The sequence below is a fragment of the Maylandia zebra genome, linkage group LG3, assembly GCF_041146795.1.
Source record: "Maylandia zebra isolate NMK-2024a linkage group LG3, Mzebra_GT3a, whole genome shotgun sequence".
Classification (NCBI taxonomy): Eukaryota; Metazoa; Chordata; class Actinopteri; order Cichliformes; family Cichlidae; genus Maylandia; species Maylandia zebra.
Window position 1 is genome coordinate 45,676,884 of NC_135169.1, and position 24,326 is coordinate 45,701,209.

The following is a 24,326-nucleotide window of genomic DNA, read 5'->3' on the forward strand; positions in this document are numbered from 1 at the left end:
CAGTGTTGGTGCCCAGTCTGGATTTGTTACATCCATTTCATATGCTGGTTTGCCTGAAATAATGCCAAATCAAAAGCTACTCAGTCGACATGATGTGGTTCTGCAGCATCACACGTTAGCATGTTTTATCTCATTATCTATGACCGCAGCGCATTGAGAAAAAACACTAAAAGCCTTTTAATAGTGATATGAATTAATTTAGAACTCACCGGAGAGAAAATGCCGCGAGCAAACCAACAAAAAGCTGGAGATTGCACGGAACTCGATATCCGCTCGTCTCACCGCTGCAATCCATGCCTGGCGTCTTTGTTTGGTGATATCGGATACATGGGATCCCTCACGTCGCCGCCAGGATGGAAAACGATGAAAAGAGCCCATTATCCAGTTTCTTGCCTTCACGATCGTGAGATCTAACGTTGCAACCGACTACACAACACGTACGAACCATAGCTGAAGCTGTCATGGCGGCGGGGGGCGTGGCCCGCCTCCTGTGACATCACGCTCCAGAGCGACAATCTCATTGGCTTAGGGAGTGATGATGTCATAGATCTTAAGAATCCTTTGATGTTTTTCTATAAATAGGGGTGAGCAACAGCAAGTTTCAGTTCGTTTCAGCAGCAGCATCAGAAACCATCCACGAGCTGAGAAATCATCCTGGAGAAAAAAGCGCTCCTGGAAAAGTAAGAAAGTACGTAAAGAAGAAATGGTTCCACTTGTTCCAGAGGAGAGACGCTACGGCTTCCTCACCTGATGTAGCCTCGTCTTGCTCCACCTCTGTTAACCCCACCAACCAGTCCCGGCAGTTGACTGTCCCCTCCTGAGCCTGGTTCTGCCGGAGGTTTGTCCTCGTTTACAGGCAGTTTTTCCTCCCCACTGTCACCAAGTGGAGAGGAAACCAGTCCAACGCTGGTCTCTCAATCTCCCGTTGGAGAGCCAAAGATGCATGCTGACGTGAGGAGTCCTGCGTAAAACGACGAATTTTGCCCATTTTACATTTAAACTCCACCAAAGATGTTTTAAATGGATGAGGAATCATCCATTTAAAACATCTTTGCGAGTCATTTTTTTGTGATCGTCTAACCAAGCATGCTGACGTGAGGAGTCCTGTGTAAAACGAGGAATTTTGCTCATTTTACATTTAAACGCAACCAAAGATGTTTTAAATGGATGAGGAATCATCCACTTAAAACATCTTTGCGAGTCATTTTTTTGTGATCGTCTAACCAAGCCTGCTGACGTGAGGAGTCACGATCGCGAGGAATTTTGCACATTTTACATTTAAACGCAACCAAAGATGTTTTAAATGGATGAGGAATCATCCATTTAAACATATTTGCGAGTCATTTTTTTGTGATCGTCTAACCAAGCCTGCTGACGTGAGGAGTCACGATCGCGAGGAATTTTGCACATTTTACATTTAAACGCAACCAAAGATGTTTTAATTGGATGAGGAATCATCCATTTAAGCATATTTGCGAGTCATTTTTTTGTGATCGTCTAACCAAGCCTGCTGACGTGAGGAGTCACGATCGCGAGGAATTTTGTGCATTTTACATTTAAACCCAACCAAAGATGTTTTAAATGGATGATTCCTCATCCATTTAAAACATCTTTGCGAGTCATTTTTTTGTGATCGTCTAACCAAGCCTGCTGACATGAGGAGTCACGATCGTGAGGAATTTTGCGCATTTTACATTTAAACCCAACCAAAGATGTTTTAAATGGATGAGGAATCATCCACTTAAAACATTTTTGCGTGTCATTTTTTTGTGATCGTCTAACCAAGCCTGCTGACATGAGGAGTCACGATCGTGAGGAATTTTGCGCATTTTACATTTAAACCCAACCAAAGATGTTTTAAATGGATGAGGAATCATCCACTTAAAACATCTTTGCGAGTCATTTTTTTGTGATCGTCTAACCAAGCCTGCTGACGTGAGGAGTCACGATCGCGAGGAATTTTGCGCATTTTACATTTAAACTCCACCAAAGATGTTTTAAATGGATGATTCCTCATCCATTTAAAACATCTTTGCGAGTCATTTTTTTGTGATTGTCTAACCAAGCATGCTGACGTGAGGAGTCCTGCGTAAAATGAGGAATTTTGCGCATTTTACATTTAAACTCCACCAAAGATGTTTTAAATGGATGAGGAATCATCCATGTAAAACATCTTTGCGAGTCATTTTTTTGTGATCGTCTAACCATGCATGCTGACGTGAGGAGTCACGATCGCGAGGAACTTTGCGCATTTTACATTTAAACGCAACCAAAGATGTTTTAAATGGATGAGGAATCATCCACTTAAAACATCTTTGCGAGTCATTTTTTTGTGATCGTCTAACCAAGCATGCTTGAGGAGTCACGATCGTGAAGAATTTTGCGCATTTTACATTTAAACGCAACCAAAGATGTTTTAAATGGATGAGGAATCATCCACTTAAAACATCTTTGCGAGTCATTTTTTTGTGATCGTCTAACCAAGCCTGCTGACGTGAGGAGTCACGATCGCGAGGAATTTTGCGCATTTTACATTTAAACGCAACCAAAGATGTTTTAAATGGATGAGGAATCATCCATTTAAACATATTTGCGAGTCATTTTTTTGTGATCGTCTAACCAAGCCTGCTGACGTGAGGAGTCACGATCGCGAGGTATTTTGCGCATTTTACATTTAAACGCCACCAAAGATGTTTTAAATGGATGAGGAATCATCCATTTAAAACATCTCTGCGAGTCATTTTTTTGTGATCGTCTAACCAAGCCTGCTGACATGAGGAGTCACGATCGCGAGGAATTTTGCACATTTTACATTTAAATGACTCACAAAGATGTTTTAAATGGATGATTCCTCATCCACTTAAAACATCTTTGTGAGTCATTTTTTTGTGATCGTCTAACCAAGCATGCTGACGTGAGGAGTCACGATCGCGAGGAATTTTGTGCATTTTACATTTAAACGCAACCAAAGATGTTTTAAATGGATGAGGAATCATCCATTTAAAACATCTCTGCGAGTCATTTTTTTGTGATCGTCTAACCAAGCCTGCTGACGTGAGGAGTCACGATCGCGAGGAATTTTGCTCATTTTACATTTAAACGCAACCAAAGATGTTTTAAATGGATGAGGAATCATCCACTTAAAACATCTTTGCGAGTCGTTGTTTTGTGATCGTCTAACCAAGCCTGCTGACGTGAGGAGTCACGATCGCGAGGAATTTTGCTCATTTTACATTTAAACCCAACCAAAGATGTTTTAAATGGATGAGGAATCATCCATTTAAACATATTTGCGAGTCATTTTTTTGTGATCGTCTAACCAAGCCTGCTGACGTGAGGAGTCACGATCGCGAGGAATTTTGCACATTTTACATTTAAACGCAACCAAAGATGTTTTAAATGGATGAGGAATCATCCATTTAAACATATTTGCGAGTCATTTTTTTGTGATCGTCTAACCAAGCCTGCTGACGTGAGGAGTCACGATCGCGAGGAATTTTGTGCATTTTACATTTAAACCCAACCAAAGATGTTTTAAATGGATGATTCCTCATCCATTTAAAACATCTTTGCGAGTCATTTTTTTGTGATCGTCTAACCAAGCATGCTGACGTGAGGAGTCACGATCGCGAGGAATTTTGCGCATTTTACATTTAAACCCAACCAAAGATGTTTTAAATGGATGAGGAATCATCCACTTAAAACATCTCTGCGAGTCATTTTTTTGTGATCGTCTAACCAAGCCTGCTGACGTGAGGAGTCACGATCGCGAGGAATTTTGCGCATTTTACATTTAAACTCCACCAAAGATGTTTTAAATGGATGATTCCTCATCCATTTAAAACATCTTTGCGAGTCATTTTTTTGTGATTGTCTAACCAAGCCTGCTGACGTGAGGAGTCCTGCGTAAAATGAGGAATTTTGCGCATTTTACATTTAAACTCCACCAAAGATGTTTTAAATGGATGATTCCTCATCCATGTAAAACATCTTTGCGAGTCATTTTTTTGTGATCGTCTAACCAAGCCTGCTGACGTGAGGAGTCATGATCGCGAGGAACTTTGCGCATTTTACATTTAAACGCAACCAAAGATGTTTTAAATGGATGATTCCTCATCCATTTAAAACATCTTTGCGAGTCATTTTTTTGTGATCGTCTAACCAAGCATGCTTGAGGAGTCACGATCGTGAAGAATTTTGCGCATTTTACATTTAAACGCAACCAAAGATGTTTTAAATGGATGAGGAATCATCCACTTAAAACATCTTTGCGAGTCATTTTTTTGTGATCGTCTAACCAAGCCTGCTGACGTGAGGAGTCACGATCGTGAGGAATTTTGCGCATTTTACATTTAAACGCAACCAAAGATGCTTTAAATGGATGAGGAATCATCCACTTAAAACATCTTTGCGAGTCAGTTTTTTGTGATCGTCTAACCAAGCCTGCTGACGTGAGGAGTCACGATCGTGAGGAATTTTGCGCATTTTACATTTAAACGCAACCAAAGATGCTTTAAATGGATGAGGAATCATCCACTTAAAACATCTTTGCGAGTCATTTTTTTGTGATCGTCTAACCAAGCCTGCTGATGTGAGGAGTCACGATCGCGAGGAATTTTGCGCATTTTACATTTAAACGCAACCAAAGATGTTTTAAATGGATGAGGAATCATCCACTTAAAACATCTTTGCGAGTCATTTTTTTGTGATCGTCTAACCAAGCCTGCTGATGTGAGGAGTCACGATCGCGAGGAATTTTGCGCATTTTACATTTAAATGCAACCAAAGATGTTTTAAATGGATGAGGAATCATCCATTTAAAACATCTTTGCGAGTCATTTTTTTGTGATCGTCTAACCAAGCCTGCTGACGTGAGGAGTCACGATCACGAGGAATTTTGTGCATTTTACATTTAAACGCAACCAAAGATGTTTTAAATGGATGAGGAATCATCCACTTAAAACATCTTTGCGAGTCATTTTTTTGTGATCGTCTAACCAAGCCTGCTGACGTGAGGAGTCACGATCGCGAGGAATTTTGTGCATTTTACATTTAAACGCAACCAAAGATGTTTTAAATGGATGAGGAATCATCCATTTAAAACATCTCTGCGAGTCATTTTTTTGTGATCGTCTAACCAAGCCTGCTGACATGAGGAGTCACGATCGTGAGGAATTTTGCACATTTTACATTTAAATGCAACCAAAGATGTTTTAAATGGATGAGGAATCATCCATTTAAAACATATTTGCAAGTCGTTTTAATGTTGTCGGGTAACCAAGCATGCTGATGTGAGGAGTCACGATCACGATGAATTTTGCCCATTTTACATTTAAACTCCACCAAAGATGTGTTAAATGGATGAGGAATCATCCATTTAAAACCCCCAACCAGTCCCGGCAGTTGACTGTCCCTCCTGAGCCTGGTTCTGCCGGAGGTTTCTGCCCGTTTAAAGGCAGTTTTTCCTCCCCAATGTCGCCAAGTGCTTGCTCAGAGGGGATTGTTGGGGTTTTCTCTCCTCTGCCTTTTTTCTTCATTTATTTGTTTGTTTAACTTTTTTCACCTTATCTAAATAATAAACCAATTAAATTTATCCTTTGAGTATTTTTCATCTCATCTTTACAGAATCTTTCCAAAACATTTTCAAACATTCAGATCTGTCTTTTATTTTCTTCTTGAATCCTCATAAATGGTGAACTAAAGACCCAGAATATGGTTTGAAACATAGTTTCAGCTGAAACTGGCATAACATTGTGTGTGTGTGTGTGTGTGTGTGTGTGTGTGTGTGTGTGTGTGTGTGTGTGTGTGTGTGTGTGTGTATCACTAGTTAGGTCATCATGTTTAGACTCATTCACTCCAAAATTATTTAGGCCAAATCTTTAAAACAGTATCATTTCATACACATTTTCAATTCACTTCAATCGCACAAATGCAGAAATAATTATTTGCAGTATCTTATTTATTATGAGAATGTCATGCCTGATCATTTGTACCTACACCACCAAAAATGGGGGCAAAAGGGAGGAGATCATGTTTAATCGGTTATAAGAAAAGGTCAGAAATATAAGTGCCGACATGAGCAGTGTCCACAGAAACCTCTGAATCTCAGCTCAAAGCTCAAATAAACCATTTCTACAACCAGCAAACAAAGCAAAGACACCAAACAGTTAAAAGAGCAGTGACATCACCACGAATCTGTGGTCAGGTAATATCCATGTTTTGATTGATGATTTTCTGGAGTTAAATGTGAACCGAAGCATATTTTGGGTGTTATATGCTATTAAATACTTTTAAATAAATTAGGTGTGGAAATAAAAAAATCTAAATTTCCTCTGTTTGAGTCACAGTAACTTTGACATAGTAACATTTGCAGTAAGTCCTAAATGTTCACCTTTAAAGTGTTTGTGCTAATAACACCATGTGCAGTAAGACAGGCATGGAGAGCAGCACTGACTGGGAGAGGCTTTGAACAGCTGACACACTCAGTTCAGTTCAACATATCAGACTTTAAGAATGCACAAGCACCTAAAATCTATTCATTTAGTCTATCATCTGTGATATTATCATGTAAAATTATGATGTATCGTTCACCTCCATTATTTAAACAAGTAGCCCTTAAGTATTTAATATTCATATGTTAAAACACTGAAATTTGTCTGTTGTCTCAGTGGCTGATAGTGCCCCACAGGCCTCAGTGTGAGCTTGATGCCATTATAATGTTACAGTTGTTTAATGTGTAGGTGCTCATGATATAGACCACAGGGTCTGTGTAGATACAGGTGGGACACAACACAGAAACTTGTCACTAACATATGTTCCTCTCTCGTGATCAGTAACATCAGTTTTCACTGCAGTGATACAAACCATGAATTACACCCGTATAAAACCCTCCCAAATCAAAACAGCTCACTGATGCAGATCCTCTGCAGTGCCTCTCTTGGTTCTTTTAAAAATTCCTGCATGTGTGAGTTGCTGAAGCACACCCCGCCGTTCCCCCTTTTTGAAAACAAAGGAACGGTGGGACTGAGGCAATTTTACCTCAGGATGGCCAGTCACCACATACCAGTGATTCAGCAAAACTCACCTGAGGAATCCAGCCTGACAACGCCAAATTGTTGAGGAAAATTTAACAATAACCTGCACCCAGTGAGCTTGATTTGAAGCGGGTTTAATAAACACATTACAATGTGGAGAGAGCTTCCCAGTGAAACACCAGGACCATCTCTGAATTGTGGCCACCGCCCTTACATCTTATATACAGACACAGAGACAAAGAACATTCCACAAACTCTTACATGTTATTTTGAATCAGCAGTGATACATCCTACACTTCCTCTATTCAACTGTAACTACACAAAGCAGCCATGAATGTCCAGCACACACGTGTGTGCGTGTGTAGAGAGAGAGAGCTCACAAAATTAGGTGGTGTTCTTCATTGTAATAGTAAAGGTAACATGGGTCCCCACCGTTTCTCAAAGACTTGTTTCTGTAGTCTGAGTATGTAATTTGTTCCATCAGACAGACACTCACTGGATCCATAGATTATATCTGGTTTTAACCATCTGATAGTTATGCATTTTAGGGCTGCAGTGAGTCATATATTTAGCAAGTAAGTTTTGGCTTTGCAGTCAATATGTTCTGCAATCCTTCCCAACACTGCTACTGTAGGACTTAGTGGAATATTTACCTTGGAAAATGTCTTTGAGAGCATCAAATATCTGCCTCCAGAATACACAGAGTTTAGGGCAGAGCCAGAATATATGAGTGTGGTTGGCAGAGTGTGTCCCACAGTTCCTCCAGCATGAACTCAGATGTGTTGGACCCATCTTAGCAGTTATTTCTGGAGTTCTGTTGAATCTGGTACATTAATGCCCCCTTTATTTTGGGCAAGTGCAGGGTTTTGAGTCTAATTCTAGGCCGCTGTTTAGCCTACATGAAGTTAGAAATTCTTCAATACAGCTTGGACTCTCCACCATTTGACCCTTAGAACTGAAGAAGCTTCTCGGATGAGAGGTGAAACGTCTTCAAGTAACTCAAAGAAGTCCAGACGCTTTTCTTTCCAAGCTCCTTAGACTACGATGACCTGGATGACTGAGAACCTTCACAGACTTCTCCACACTTTAAATGCACTCTAATGATGGGAACGTGTGGTAACATTCAGTCTTAACTGAAATAACATATTGCATCTATAAATGGGATTAAAATGTTTACCAAAGACTAACGTTTTTCATTCAGAACAAACAGCATATTTCAGGTTAGGGCTGCACAACTAGTTTGTCCAATATTAAAATGACAGTTGTTTGTCACAATTATTCACAGATTGTTGTGGCAAAATGTGTTTTGATTGCACTGTCATGTCAGAATACTGCTTTCACCTTTACTTTGTGCTACACTCATGTTAATTAATCTTCATAAATTAATGTTTGCAAACACAAAATATAAAGTTTTCCACTCTGCTATTTGTACCCGCACAATAGATGTGAATAAAACTCAAACCTATACGAGCTCCTTCTCCGTTTCCCTGCAACATTTTGTATAGATCTAACTTTTTGCCACATAAATAACCTTCTGATGTGTTTACAGAAAATGTATTTGATAGTAGCTTATTTTGTAACTTTTAGTGGGCCTATGCAATGTTCCCTCTAAGCTGCGCACGTGCGCAATTGCGCACTGCTGGCACAGTCTCTGCGCACAGAAATTCTGCGTTGCGCACCAAAAAAAATCTAACCTGAATTGAAATTAAAATTAATACTTTAACAATTCTGTTTTGCAGTGTTGGTCAGTAAGTGACTGGCTGCTCCCATATGGGAACGATGCCACCTTATCCCATAGTCCAGCCAATAATGCGTATATGCGCAGCCAATCAACGTTGTTGACAGGCTATGACAGCGTCCTTATGTGCCGACACCAGTGTTTTAGCTGGCAAAGCGGCGTGGCTGATGTGGAGTGAAGCCATGTTAATGACAACGTGTACAACCATTGGAGATGTGAGCAGGACAGACGGAACAATTGACGGAAAAATTGGGGACTTTACACCAGTTTTTAAATTGTGTTGCTAGACCACGTAAAACCAGAGTTGTGATAAAAACATCTGCAATGTTTTGTTTTCTTTCTGAATACTATCGTTGTTTATATTTACTGCAGGAAGAAACGGTAAAAACGGCGTTTTATAAGGAAAACACTCGAAAGCGCTCTCCACCTGTGAGCAAAAACAAACCCCACCCCCCTCTGCCTTTCCTATTCGTCCAAAAAAGTACCATGTCGACCAATCAAAGAATGATATGGCAACGTGGCGTCTAGTTGTTAAGAAACGGGGGGAAGTTTTAGGAGTGACGGCGGTGCTTTGAGATGTGAGAGATTTGCAACGTTTAGCGCAAATCTTGTGTAGTTAGTGTGTAGTGTAGTCAATAGTTTTGTTGTGTGTGTCAGAACAATGAGGCGACTGCTGAATGTTACAGGTGTTACAGGAGTGATGCATCTCCTGCTGTCAGGCCTGCAGGTATCAGGCTGTTGTTCTTTTCCTTTATCTCATAGTGGACAGAAATTATTTTTTGGAGGGGAACAAATAATTTGTGTGGCATCAGATTTGATGCAGAACAGCTGATTGTTCTGTAAATAGTTTGAAATGTTTATTTAAAAACGCCTTGGCTGCATTTAAAAAAATAGCTGCAAAAAACTTTGTTTGCCAAACTGAGTTACTTTTTTGAAGAAGTAACTATATAATTAATTGCTCAGCATTGGTCATTATTTACTATATTTTGTAGACAGAGAGTTACAGACTCTCTCCCAGACCACAGACTCATGATACAAGTCAGAGCTGTATAAAAGAAAAAAGAAAGTTGTGTTTTCGAAATTGGAGTTCAAGTTATTTTTACTTCCAATAGTGTTAACATACTGCACAGGTCATGAACAAGATTTTTTTTACATTTTCATTGTAAATGGGCTAAAGCAGTTAATTAAAAGTAGTCTAACATAAATGTAAACGCTGTAATTTGATTCTTTTAATAAACCATGTAACTTGGATGGATTCGATGCCGGCGTGACCACAGTGCACACGTCTGATGTCGCTCATTGGTCCAAGGGATCGCTCAGGGAGTTTGTGTGTTCGCTCAGACACGTGAAAAATTAGAGGGAACATTGGGCCTATGACATTCAGTACCCAGTTATTAAAATGTTAAGTGTAAATCATCCCCAGCCCACAATAGCAGCTGAATTTACTACGATTTCAGATCTTTTTACACGTCAATAAGAAACCACCGATGTGTAAAACAGGCTGACAACAGAATGACGTAAACCACACTGCTGCAACTGTGCAGCTCTCAGGTTTGATCTATTGTTTCTCTCTATTTTTATGACATTTTTCACTGTGGATTACAACAACATCAACATTAGAAAATACATTTATAGTAGGTGATCATTAATCAGTATTATTGGCACTATTAAAGGGCCCCAAAAATCAAACTTTGCTTAGGGCACCACGGAGGGCCAACCCTTTTTACACTTCAACAATTGTACACAAAATACAATCATCCATCCTTCTATCTATTTAGCTGCCGACCTCCCAGCAATACATGTAAAAGCTTTATTTTACACTGACTCTGGTCATCTTTATCTATCATAAAAATTTGCTTCACGATCTGAAACATGTAAGTGTGTCAAATATGCAAACAGCTAAGAAATCAGGATGGGCTAAATCGTTTCTTACTGCACTTCTGTTAGGCGACTGAATAAAAACACAAAGTCAGCAGTCTGGCTATGAATGTCTTTAATGTTTCCCAGATCAGAATCACAGCATACAGTGTATAATAACTTCTAAAGTAAACAGAAATATCATCACCTCATTTATTTATATAATTTTACTTTACTTTTTTTAATAATCATCTTTTTTTTATTCCATTATTTAACATTTTTCTTCATCTCAAGTCTCGAGTTTCTGAGTTCAACAAAGAAAGTAGAAAGAAGACAACAGGTGCAGATTTGCAATGGACACCAAGCTGAGGGTTTCTCTGTGGGTGTCACTGTCTCTGTGCACGTTTGACACTGTGGACGTGACACAGGATCATCCAATCATGAAGTTTTGCTTTGCTGACAGTTTCTAAGTGTTGGAATAAAATAAATCCAGCAGTTATACCACAGAAAGGACAAAGTGTGGCTCTAACAGCTGTTGAACACACACAGACTGTGATGTTCTCCACACGTCACCCATCGCTCTGCACTTTTCCAGCATCCAACTGTTTTTCTGCTACATAACATCACTGCAGGAGAAAAACAACGGACAGACAGACAGACAGCACAGTGTGACACGAGGAGGTCAGACCACCTGTGTGATCTCATGAGTCTGTGAGGATATGAGGCATCTTATGGTATCAAAGCCCTGGAGTCTGTCAAACATGGCTACATGTAAACACTGCTACATGTTAGGTGAGCTAACATTTAACTGACTGCACTTTTTTCAGTCTCAGTTTAGGTCATTTATGTCCTTACTGCGAATCACTGAAAGGCAAAGCTGGCTTTTATCGCTCTGATGTTACGCACATCATGCAGCACAGATTCATCTCTGATCACAAGACTCATTTTTCAAAATAAAAGCGAGCTAAGGCTTGAAAAGAGGACGACGATTTTATGACAATCACAGAGAAAAGAGCAACGAAAGGATTTAAAACTTGATGAAAATGTTTTTTCTCACTGAAAACTAGCAAATGCTAATAAACAGCATGACTGGCCCTCTGCTGTGAGGGGGCTTCAGTGGAGATGACTTCTGCTACAGCGACCTTCCTGCTACAGGATGGTCACATGATAACGATCAACGTTATGACAAAAATAAAATAAATGTTGAAAAAACAAAGACAAAACTGATCGGTGGTAAGGATGAACTCATTTGAAACCTCAAGCTAACGGCCATTTTTTTCTTCTCATTACAAACTGCACCTGTTGTCTTTTGTCATCACAAAATAAGCATATCATTCATTCACTCCAAAAAACCCCAAAAAACAAAACATAAAATAAACAAGAAACTTAATATTTACAAATATTTTGTCTGTTTTTTTTCTTACACTTAAAAATGTACAGTTCTGATCTTCCAGATGTTTCGTCTCCATCCGTCTCCCAGTTTGGTATTTTCTTCTCTGTCCAGTGACCTCAGAGTGAGCGCTGAATGTGCCACAATGGCGCCCTCTAGTGTTAGCTTATAAAACAGACAAGGAGAAAGAACAGAGCCGAATGAAAGGACTCGTTTGTGTTCTGTCCTCTGCTGTAGCTGTGTGGTGCTGAGGTTAACTACACAACCCCTCGCCGCCTCCTTATACACAGGAGTGAGTACAAAAGGGTTCGTACGGACGCATCAGCCGGCCGTCCTTCTGCTCGACACTGTTAGCTGAAAGATGATTGGATCATCCTCTGTCCTGTATTTAAGGCTGAGAGTCTTTGTCCAGTCTCTTTTCCACAGCTACTGTCCACAGCACTGATCCACCTGCAGCACAGCCCCAGTCAGTTGTTTTATGATTTACATTGTGCACGTTTCCCTTCCAGTGAGCTTACAAAACCTCTGACAGGAGAAGTCAGGCATGTGTTTCCCCCACCTCCCCTTTTAGGCAGTAATAAAATAGAAATCAAACAATCAAACAGGCTAAAGCTAGAGCACAAGCAAAGACAGCACCGGTGACTAAGTTCTCCCATACTGGACGTACGCTACCACGTGGGCTCAAACAGCAGCACATCAGCTCAGTTTACATACTGTTGACATCTTCATCAGAGGATCAGCAGGGAGCGCTGCTGAGCTGCAGTCGTCTCCACCAGAGTGACGGAGCAGGAATCACAAACAGCACAAACCCACCGTGTTGTTTCTACCCTGTTCAGGAGATCTGAGCCCCCATCCCTTTTTGTCATGTTGCAGCTCTGCACTGCAGGCCCTGAACGCCTCCCGGTTACCCTCAGTGTGCTTAGAGTTTAATTTACAACCGACGAGCTCACAGATCATCTGCAGGCAGGTGAACGAACCCTTAATGTGAGGATAATAGCAGAGCTGACCTGAGGTCAGAAATAGTCAGGAACGGTGTCGACACAGTGAAGTCAGGTGTTTGGGAATTTGTCTGATTATCAGTTTGGGGGGGTCGGTGTTAAATAACAAAGGTGGTGTAGGATGGCGAGAGGAGGAGGGAGGGAGCAGTGATGATATGGAGGAAGGTGATTGGTTAAGCAGCAGGAAGGAGCTCATGCTGGAGTCTGAGTTTTTACTGTTGGCCTTTTTCTGCTTTTTGTTTATTGTTGTCTGACGCGGGCCCGTCTACGCTTGAGTGATGCAGATGTGATATCACACTCACACAGCGACTGCCACACACACACACACACACACACACACACAAGTCAGAATACACATGTGCCAGACACAAGGGGGTCAGACAGGAGCAGCATCAGTCTCTGCTCTGTTTTGTTAATAACGTAGAAAAATAATTTTGTACAGTCAAGCTACATCGACGGACGCTTTACCTCACGTACCCTAAAATGAAAAAGTAGTGACAGTAAGATGAAGGCTGCACATGACACCATGACTGAGTTCACAGCTGTTGCTTTGATTCTAACGTTTAAGACTTTTGGCATCGACTCCGTTTTAATAAATGAGTGCTGGGAGGCGTCGTTTGACTTCAGGAGCTCCTGCGATGCTCTTACTCTGCGGGAGAAAACCAAAAACCAAAAGTAGCAAACATGGAGCGATATGACTCGTTTAGATTTTGGGAAACGTGCATCGACAGGTACAGTGTCCTTTTCCCCGCGTCTTTAAAAATAATTCATGCATAGATCCCCCACTGAGAAAACCCCTTTATATACTTTCTCCTTTGTACACATTTTATATAGAACTATATATAATATCATTTCTCTATATCTATATTTTCAGAAAAATTATTTCCACACAATAAAAAACAACAATTAAACAAATGCTTCAAACAAAACAACAAAAAAAGAGAAGATGAAAGAAAGAAAAACACGACTGAGGCCAGTTTGGCACTTTGTCACGAGAACATGACAGAACTCTGTTAGTTGACGGTAAATAGCGATACTTTATTTTTCTTTCGTTTTTCTGCTCCCTCGATGAGAAATGAAACACAGCAGTACTTACTTGGCACCTAAAAATGCTGGTAGAATGAAAGATATGAGTGTTTTTATAGTTATATGTTTAGTGTACGCCTCCCCCCTCCAAACTGCTCAGCAGATCGGGAATTTTTAGAGAAGAGCAGGAGGGAGGCGTGTCAAATGAGAGGAAGAGAGCAGTAGTAAAACAGGGATGTAGAAAAGAGAAGCATAATGTGCACATAACACACAGGAGATGGAAAAAGAGATGACGCCAACGTAAAAAAGAGAAAACAGCGAGGAGCGAGAGAGCATTCGTCCCTTTGACAAATGTTGGAGGTCTTGAGCCTGGAAACAGCAGACCGTCTTTGAAAACAGTATCTTTGAAAGATCTGAGTCACCCACCCCACCCCCACCCCAAACTGCTCATCTGCTGCTGTACACTTCAGTTGCACCTCCACATGCCACCAGTGGAGGGAGCTGCCAAGTTTTACAGCACATGACGCAGCAGCTGTAGTTGCTTTTGGAGAAAGAAGAGAATAAGAGGACAGAACGAAGGCCCACGTCTAGAGGCCTCCCTTCCAGAGCGGTAGCAGAGCCAGTGTTCCTGGTCCCTAGGTGGCGCTGTGTCGGGCCTGTCCCTACTATACCCTGGTGGTGGAGTGGGGGTGGGGCAGGGTGTTGTTGTGGCCGGTGGAGGGGAATGTGTTGAAGGCGTGAAGAGGCTGCATGCTGGTGATGGTGCTGGGGATCATGGTGATGGTGTTTGGCGTCATCAGCGGCACGTCGTCGGGGGCGCGACGCAGTGCCAGGGTGTAGTCGGGAGGGCAGGCGGGCCGCAGGATGTCGTGGGGTCGCAGGGGCTCCATGTCGTGGTGAGCGTCGTGCTCTGAGTGCTTCATCTGCAGGGACATGATCTCCTCCTCCTGGCTGTGAGCCAGGTCGTTGGCGGGGCCGCCCCGCTGAGGGGACAGCCGGTGCCGGCGCATCTCGTGCCGCTTGTCACGCTTGTAGTAAAGGGCGGCGAAGGCCAGGATGTTGAGGAAGAGGAGCGACGCTCCAACTGCAACTGTCACGCTCAGTTCGGTGGAGTAGTCGCGGGTGTCTCCGGGAAAGAGGTCCTGGGGCGGGCGCTCTGAGCCCTCGGGCTCGGGATCTGACGGGAAGGTAGGGTAAGGATGACGAGTGGTTCGAGGAACGTTGTTCCTGGGCCTCGTGGTGCCGGGGTCACGACCTGCAGGGGAGCGCGTAGTGGTGGGAAAGAGCACGTCGTGCAGGCTGTGAAGATGAGGGACTAATTCCAGCCAAAAGGCCACTTTGTTAGCTCTGTAGTTGTCTCTGACACGAGGTTTCAAACCGATGTGAAGGTACTGCTTGTCCTTCGAGTTGAACTTGGTCCAGATGACCTCCTCGAAGCGGTTGGGCTTGGTATGAATGAACTTGGTGTCCTGAGGGACGGGCAGGTTGGGGTCCCTGGTGGAGCATAAAGGTTAAACGTTTCAGTTCAAAGTTATATTCAGTCTCCATTATAAGTAACATGTGGCATCAATACACTGAATACAGACAGGAGGCCCATTCTCTGTGCAACCTTTCAACTATCTAAGACCAACCGGCTGCTCTGGGATCTGGATGCTTTTGGTGAACCAGTATGTTCAATTCTTCAAAGCCACACGGGAATTAAACTAGCAACCTAGATTCAAGTATTCAACATGACTAGAAGGCTGTCAGAGAACATACAGTAACGTGTACAGTTTACACTACGACATGAGGCCTACCCAGTCTTTGCGAAGTTAGTCCAGTAAGTCATGACCACAGCGCTCAGCATCACATCGTTCTTGGAGAAGTTGCACGGGAACAGGTCCGTGGCACCGATCATCGGTACGCCGAACACGTAAGGTATCTCGTCTCCGTGCGCGGCGTCGGCCCACTCGGGCCGCGTCTCCGTCTGGCAGTGGTGGTAGAACGTGTAAAAGTAAACTGGGGACTGAAACTCAGCATGGAGTTTGGCAGTGGCCACAGCTGGTGCCACCCACTGGTGGTCCGTAAACAGGGCCAACAGAGTCTTCCGCCGCATGTCGCCGTTGTCCCTGTCCGCCCAGTCTGTGTACATGAACTTAATGGTCTCCCTCAGGATGTCTTTGCCTGGTGAAGAAGCACAGGAGGGGACAAAAGGAGGGGGAAGAAAGATAAAAGTGAAAAACTGCTAAGAGTAAAGTAACAGCAGTGCAAGACATTTTTTAAGAGATCGGTCTGATCAAAAGATATGAAACCAAAGCAAATGTTGGTGAGATGAACCAAGAGCCAGGAAGCGAGTGAGAAATCTAGAGAGGAAAAAAAACAGTCTTTCAGATAACAGAACGAGTGACAGGCACAGAGAGGAAGCATGACTGCATTATCCAAACATGTCTGTACTGTGACTGTGGTCCGGCTGTGACGGGTTCGCAGGCCGATCTGTCAGAAACACAGACACTGAGACTGGGAGCCGACTACCTGGGGGATGATAGCATTACTGCCCACAGAGCCTCAAAGGTTAAGGCGCAGACACGCCGTGATGTGGATGAGTGGCTCTCTTTAGCACGCTTGTCTTGTTTGATGCACTTCACTGGGCTCACATGTTACTGATTCCATTCTTTACTCGCATGTTTTAAACGCTTAAAGCACTTTCACAGGTTTTTATATTCTTTTGAAAATTCATGTGAACTCAAGCTGTCAGAACTGTAATGTAAGCTTTGATAATTGTCCACATTTGTCATTTTGATGATTATCCGTTTATTTTAATGAATACAGCAAACAGAAAAAAACTAACAGATCAACAAACGCGGCTCCTAATAAGACAAAACCTGATGATGCTGCAAAATGCAGTTAAGTGAGAGGAGGCTGTAAAATGGAATAACTGAAAAAGTGGCAGTGTACAGAGGTGGCGTCCTCACCCTCTGGGTATCCGTAGAGGTTGTCAACAAAGTTGGAGATGGTGTAGTCGAACGCCGCAGCTGAGATGCCGTCGTTGTCCTCACTGTCGTCCACAAACTTCAGCCCCTCTCCCTGGTTCACTCCTATCAGGATGTCATAGTTGAGGAACTCCCCCTGGTGGAGAAAATGAGGAAGAACATGCTGAGTGCTGGAACAGAGCCTGTGTGCATCACAAGTCTATAACAGGAAGTGCGGCTGAAACACAGCTTTGTGCATTAGCAGCATTTCATTTCCCAGTAAACAAGTGTACAAACTCAAAAAACATATTCCTCTTAAAAATGTGCAAATGTGAACAAATCAACTTGTTAGAGATCTTCATCTCCACTGTAAATAAACAACAAGCCAGAAAAGAAGAAAACTGCACCAAAGACCAACAAATTCTTCTCATCAGATATTGAAGCTTCTTTCCTGTGTGACATAAAAAATAGGAGACAGATGTTTGTTTGTTTTTTTGTTCTTTTTAACTAGTTAAACACCCACGCCCAGAAAAATGGTAAATGGCCTGTATTTGTATTGCGCTTGACTTAGTCCCTAAGACCCCCAAAGCGCTTTACATGTTCAGTCATCCACCCATTCACACACTGGTGATGTAGCTACAGCCACCCTGGGGTGCACTGACAGAGGCGAGGCTGCCGGATACTGGCACCTCTGACCACCACCAGTAGGCAACGGGTGAAGAGTCTTGCCGAAGGACACAACGACCAAGACTGTCCAAGCCAGAGCTCGAACCGGCAACCTTCCGATTACAAGGCAAACTCCCAACTCTTGAGCCACGATCGCCCAGTGGGGACATTTCATTTTCCAGCAGGAAGCTTTTTGTTATAGCCTTTAGATCAGGGGTCGGCAACCTGCGGCTCCGGAGCCTCATGCGGCTCTTTAGTCCTTATAGTGCGGCTCTGCATGGTTTGGGAAAATAAATTAGTATTTAGCTGAAGTGTGTTTTATTTATGCCAGTTTTTTTTTACTTGTAGTTCTAAATTGGAAGATTATTGTGATTTTGCAATATACAAATAAAATTATATTTTGTTATTTTTTTCATCGCTCAAAATAAGCATCACACTCGTGGAAGCCGGTGTACCCGGCGAAACGCCGTGCATTTATCGAGCCTTTCAACCCCAGATAGGCCAATTATGGCTCTTTGGGTCTTAAAGGTTGCTGACCCCTGCTTTAGATGAACAGAGTTTTTTAATTAAATACATACTCTTTAATAAATGTTCTCTTTTATAAAAAGTAGGATAATTAAAAAAACTTTTATTATACCTCTATTAGAAAAAAAAACTGTCTTGTTTTCTGTTGTCTGTTATGTAATATTAGGGATGTTTGTGACAATTAATTTCTTCATCGGCTGGACTAACCAATAGTCCACAACTAGGAAACACTGAAATTTTAAGTTAAGTTTGAAAACAGTTTAAAAAAAAACACCCCATTCCAAAACGTCTTGTGACAATCTCATTGGAGTGATGATGTCATAGAACGTCATAAGTCCTTTGATGTTTTTCCTTAAATAGGGGTGAGAAACAGCAAGATTTAGTTCGTTTCAGCAGCATCTGTGTTTGCAGCATACAAAACGTTCACCACAGAAACATTTGGAAAGCTCTTCAAAGTCATCGTATAGAAACTCCAACATGTTTCCAAGAAAAAAACAACCAATTCAAAAAGATTACGCCGCCTCTCCTTCCTGGCGTGGCCGGCCAATTTCCCCAAATGGCATCTCATCCTTCCAAAGGGCATTAGAGGAGAGTAGGAAGGAAAACTACCTTCTCCAGAAAAAAATGCAACAAATTGAAGAAGAAAAACATCAACTGGAGGACAAGTGTAGACGAATGGAAGCCCAAAATAAAGAGCTGGAAGAAAGACAACAGCGCCAGCCGGACATAAACATTATTAATGAGGGCTGGGGAATCAAGTTTGCTCAGGCCCGAGAGCAGATTGTGCACCTCATTAAAGAAAACAGGCAAAAGAGTGCAGAACTAAAAGAAATGACCAACCAGCTCCAAGACAAGAAAACGATGACTGATAAGATACAGCGGGATCTCCAATACATGGACCGAAAAAATCGGCTCCTCCAAAGACAGCTCCATGAAGCTGTGGAAGAAAAGAATAAATTCCTCCAACAGAAGGAAGAGCAGGACAAAAAGCAACAAGACATGCAGCACAAACTGAAGAGCATGCAGGAAAAATACCGCATGCTGAAAGAAAGCCTGGATGAAACACTGCGCCAAAATAAAGACCTTCTTCAACAGAAAGAGCAACAACAAAAAAGACTGAAAGAAGGAAAACGCATCGTCCAGGACTTTCAGTCTAAAAATCTAAAACTGCAAGAGTTTTGTAATCAGCTGGAGGACAAAGCAACTAAAGTGGAAGAAGAAAGGGACAAACTGGAGAAACGGTGCTCACAGATGCAGAAAAGGATCGATCAGATAGCGAGAAACAACTCCGAGCTCGTTAAGGGGCGTTTGGTGGAATTCAATAACTTGAAGAGTGAACACACTCAAATGCAGTCACAAAAACAACAAGAAGACAAAATACATGAAGACAAAAATCAAGAAATCAAGAAAAGAAAGAAGCAGTTAAAAGACAAGCACAAAGAGGTCCAACAGAGAAATGCAGACATGCACAAGGACAAGCTGATACAGGAGGCAACATCCAAACAACTCAAAGACAAGCTTGAAGAACAACAAGCAGCATTGGAAGAGGTGGAACAAAGATGTGAGAAACTTGAAGAAAAACCACTTGCAGAAACCATCGACGAGCTGAGAAATCTCATCGTGGAGAAAAAAGCGCTCGTGGAAAAGTGCATGAAAAAAAAGAAAAAATGGTTCCACTTGGTCCAGAGGAGAGACGCTACTGCTTCCTCACCTGATGTAGCCTCGTCTTGCTCCACCTCTGTTAACCCCCCCAACCAGTCCCGGCAGTTGACTGTCCCCTCCTGAGCCTGGTTCTGCCGGAGGTTTCTGCCCGTTTAAAGGCAGTTTTTCCTCCCCACTGTCGCCAAGTGCTTGCTCAGAGGGGATTGTTGGGGTTTTCTCTCCTCTGCCTTTTTTCTTCATTTACTTGTTTAACTTCTTTCATTATTACTTCATTTTACCTTGTTTCTTCATTTTGCCTTGTTTCTTCATTTTGCCTTGTTTCTTCATTTTGCCTTGTTTCTTCATTTTACCTTGTTTCTTCATTTTGCCTTGTTTCTTCATTTTACCTTGTTTCTTCATTTTGCCTTGTTTCTTCATTTTGCCTTGTTTCTTCACTTTGCCTTGTTTCTTCATTTACTTGTTTAACTTCTTTCATTATTACTTCATTTTGCCTTGTTTCTTCATTTTGCCTTGTTTCTTCATTTTACCTTGTTTCTTCACTTTGCCTTGTTTCTTCACTTTGCCTTGTTTCTTCATTTACTTGTTTAACTTCTTTCATTATTACTTCATTTTGCCTTGTTTCTTCATTTTACCTTGTTTCTTCATTTTGCCTTGTTTCTTCATTTTGCCTTGTTTCTTCATTTTGCCTTGTTTCTTCATTTTGCCTTGTTTCTTCATTTACTTGTTTAACTTCTTTCATTATTACTTCATTTTACCTTGTTTCTTCATTTTGCCTTGTTTCTTCATTTTGCCTTGTTTCTTCATTTTGCCTTGTTTCTTCATTTTGCCTTGTTTAACTTCTTTCATTATTACTTCATTTTACCTTGTTTCTTCATTTTGCCTTGTTTCTTCATTTTGCCTTGTTTCTTCTTTTACTTGTTTAACTTCTTTCATTATTACTTCATTTTATCTTTTCCTTCATTTACTTGCTTGATATTCTTATCTAAATAATAAACCAATTAAATTTATCCTTTGAGTATTTTTCATCTCATCTTTACAGAATCTTTCCAAAACATTTTCAAACATTCAGATCTGTCTTTTATTTTCTTCTTGAAACGTCATAAATGGTGAACTAAAAACCCGGAATATGGTTTGAAACATGGTTTCAGCTGAAAGTGGCATAACATGCTGTGTGTGTGTGTGTGTGTGTTTGTGTGTGTCAGGGTATCACTAGTTAGGTCATCATGTTTAGACTCATTCACTTCAAATTTATTTAGGCCAAATCTTTAAAACAGTATCATTTCATACACATTTTCAATTCACTTCAATCGCACAAATGCAGAAATAATTATTTGCAGTATCTTATTTATTATGAGAATGTCATGCCTGATCATTTGTACCTACACCACCAAAAATGGGGTCAGAAGGGAGGAGATGATGTTTAATGGGTTATAAGAAAAGGTCAGAAATATAAGTGCCGACATGAGCAGTGTCCACAGAAATCTCTGAATCTCAGCTCAAAGCTCAAATAAACCATTTCTACAACCAGCAAACAAAGCAAAGACACCAAACAGTTAAAAGAGCAGTGACGTCACCACGAATCTGTGGTCAGGTAATATCCATGTTTTGATTGATGATTCTCTGGAGTTAAATGTGAACCGAAGCATATTTTGGGTGTTATATGCTATTAAAGACTTCAATAAAATAATCTCTAATTAATTAGGTGTGGGAAATAAAAAAATCTAAATTTTCTATGTTTGAGTCACAGTAACTTTTAGTTACAACACTTTCAAGCACTTTTCAAACCTTGAAAAGACAATATTAAACTTCAAGCATTTTCAAGGATTCCAAGACTGACTCTTAAGGCCATGATCTTCATCATATTGCGTGTTCTGCAGGTCTGCAAGTCTGCAGTGTCGATTAATGCATAGAGCTGCAAAACTCACACTTCTTCCTCTCACACACAATATGTCACTGTAGTGATTTTCACGTTACTGCTTTCTGCACACCTGTTTGATTTTTTTCACCTTACATAAAACACTTCCCCCGTCTCCAAAATGACTTTCACATTAATGACACTGACTGCATCAGCAATCTCTTCAGAATGTAGCATTTATTTAATCAAATAATAAAACTTTTTAAGAATCTCTTTTGTAATTTAAAATCCTGGTCAACCAGCAGTGGTTACTTACACTAATAATACACACAAATCAACTTTTTCAGTTTTTCACTTAGAAGATGGTCCAAAATACCATCTGGATGGATGAATAAAGAAGAAGAAGAATTTTTTATTCTTGTCACATGAAAATATTTCAATCAAACTGAGAAGAGAAACCTGCTCTTTGAAAACCTCGACGACTCTCTGTCAGCTTTGAATTACAGGATCACATCTTGCTGCTTTAAGGTTCTGTTCCAGCTTAACATTTTCCAGGTCTGACTACATTTAGCTTATTTGCTACTGTCTCTTGTTGCTTCCTGTTTCATTTTGGTAGCGATTGTTGGAAGAAAACTGCTCTCCCAGTTAGTTTTACTTGTCCCAGTCAGATCGCTCTTTGTCTCTATAGTTGTGTCTCATCTTTGCGTGTACTTGTGTTTATACTTTTCTTTAATAAAGTCTTATTTGTTTGCTTTTTGGGCTTCTGGCGAACACTCATGGCAACACAAGAGAAACTTCTCAGTGTGTCTAAAGTATAACACCCTGATCATGTACATCACCAACACTGCAGTTATTTTCTCTGCAGTTATTTTGGTTTCACGTCACGGCTGATCCCAGGAGTTCTCACCACTTTGCTTGGATAATAAAACACAACAGAGATGTGCGGCTGCTGTTATCAGACCCTCACCTGCTGCATGAGAATCTCTGGATCATCAGGAACTACGTCTCCGTCCACAACAGGCCCAAAGGCGATGTGATAGCGGGCCGGCTGGATGTCTTGGTCCACCAGCTCTCTGAAGTTCTTGCGCCTCAGGCAGTCAACCAGGTCAGCCGTCTCTGCGTAGGTGCAACCCACCTTCCGGGCCAGGATCTTGGTGTACTTGAGGGGTTGGTAGTTAACGGACCAGCTGGAGATGGCTGTGCCACTCTGCGCTATGGCCCTGTGGAACAGACCTGAAAGAAGACGTGGGAAAGAAAGACATTTTGGTGAGGTTCAGGGCAGAGGGAGGATGCCTGATGTATAAATCACATAACTTTCTTTCTGCTAGAGAACTTGATTAAAAATACAGTTTAACAATTTTTCGTCATCACGTTTCTTACTAGAGAAAAGCTGGTAGACACAGGATGGGACTACAGACCCAGAGCATCACTGACGGAGCATGTTATGGAGCTTTAGCTCCAAAAAGTGGAGGCAGGACTGGGAAAAAGCTCATCTGAGATGTCAAAAGATCTATTTTTTCCTTTCTTGAGCTGCTTTCCCCCCCCTCCAAGCTTCTCTTGGATGTATTTTCCCCTCTCTGTCTCCCTCTTTTTCTCTCTCTCTCCTTTAGTTCTGGCTGTCCTGTGCTGTTTAAACCACTCAAGTGGCTCATTAAGGGGGCCGCCTGGCTCTCTCTCGTTTCCTCCCGGGCTCCCTTTTTTCTTTCTCTCCCTTCTCCTGGGCCGAAGATTGGTCAGTTAATTATTAAGCAGAGCTGCAGAGCCTTCTTTCCCTGGGAAATCAATTATAGTAAGAAGTAGCTTGGAAACAGCTATACCTACATATCTGCACCGAGAGAGGCCGAGGAGGGGAGGAGAGACAGACAGAGAGGGTATATTTTATTCGTCTTCAAAATCAGTTTCTTTGTCGCTCCTTTAGTGCCTCTTGCCTTCGCTGCTTGAAACCTTGCTCTACTTGGCTGCTGCTTTTTTCGTATTTTCCATTTCAAAGCATTTTATTCCCTCTTTCTCCTCTTCAGCATAGTCTCCTGTTTCTCATCCTGTCCTTGTCTCACTCCTCTTAACTGTGGATGGATACTGATTACTGTCCTCTGCCTCCCTCTAGCCTTCATATCAGTATCACTAACAACCCCCTCCCTACGTCCTGCTATCCGTCCTGTAAGCCTCTGATGTCAGCCCTGATCTGTGACACTGTGTTGTTGTCATGATTGGTGTCCATTAAGTGTGAGGATGACAGACTCCTTACCTGGCACCCTGGTGGAGGGGAGAAGGGGGGGGAGGCATGACAGACAGGTGGCGTCTAGTGGACTGATGTAACGCCATTAGATGCTGATGAAGAGGAAGATGACGACGGGGTGATGAGAAAGCGCAGGCATGAGGACAGACAGGTGACAGTGAGGGACGGGGTGAGGCTGGTTGTCAGCAACAAGACAAAAGGGGTAAACAGCGGCATTCCTCGGTTTTTAAGGTTGTGCTTTAGATTTTTTTTTTTTTATTTGAGCTCATGTTGGAGCTGGAACGTAATCATTATGGATTAGCATTAATGCTAGAAGCAGAGCAAGTTAGACACTATAATTAGAGACATCTCTGGAGCTCATTCACACAGAGAAAGAAAATGTGAAGAAAAG

The 24,326-nt window shown here is 41.7% G+C and overlaps 1 protein-coding gene across 4 annotated transcripts in view; it reads right to left on the reverse strand.

The window, feature by feature from the left end:
• Window positions 1-10,748: 10,748 nt before the first annotated feature.
• The window catches only part of nlgn2a (neuroligin 2a), a 243,817-nt gene continuing 230,239 nt past the window's right edge, over window positions 10,749-24,326 (reverse strand). For all 4 annotated transcript variants that reach the window (XM_076881939.1, XM_076881938.1, XM_076881937.1 and 1 more), the window contains 4 exons: window positions 22,667-22,932; window positions 16,995-17,148; window positions 15,840-16,206; window positions 10,749-15,537 (listed from right to left, as the gene is read on the reverse strand). In XM_076881939.1, the coding sequence (XP_076738054.1) occupies window positions 14,709-15,537; window positions 15,840-16,206; window positions 16,995-17,148; window positions 22,667-22,932 (1,616 nt within the window). In that variant the 3' untranslated portion in view covers window positions 10,749-14,708. The remainder of the gene's footprint in view (window positions 15,538-15,839; window positions 16,207-16,994; window positions 17,149-22,666; window positions 22,933-24,326) is intronic.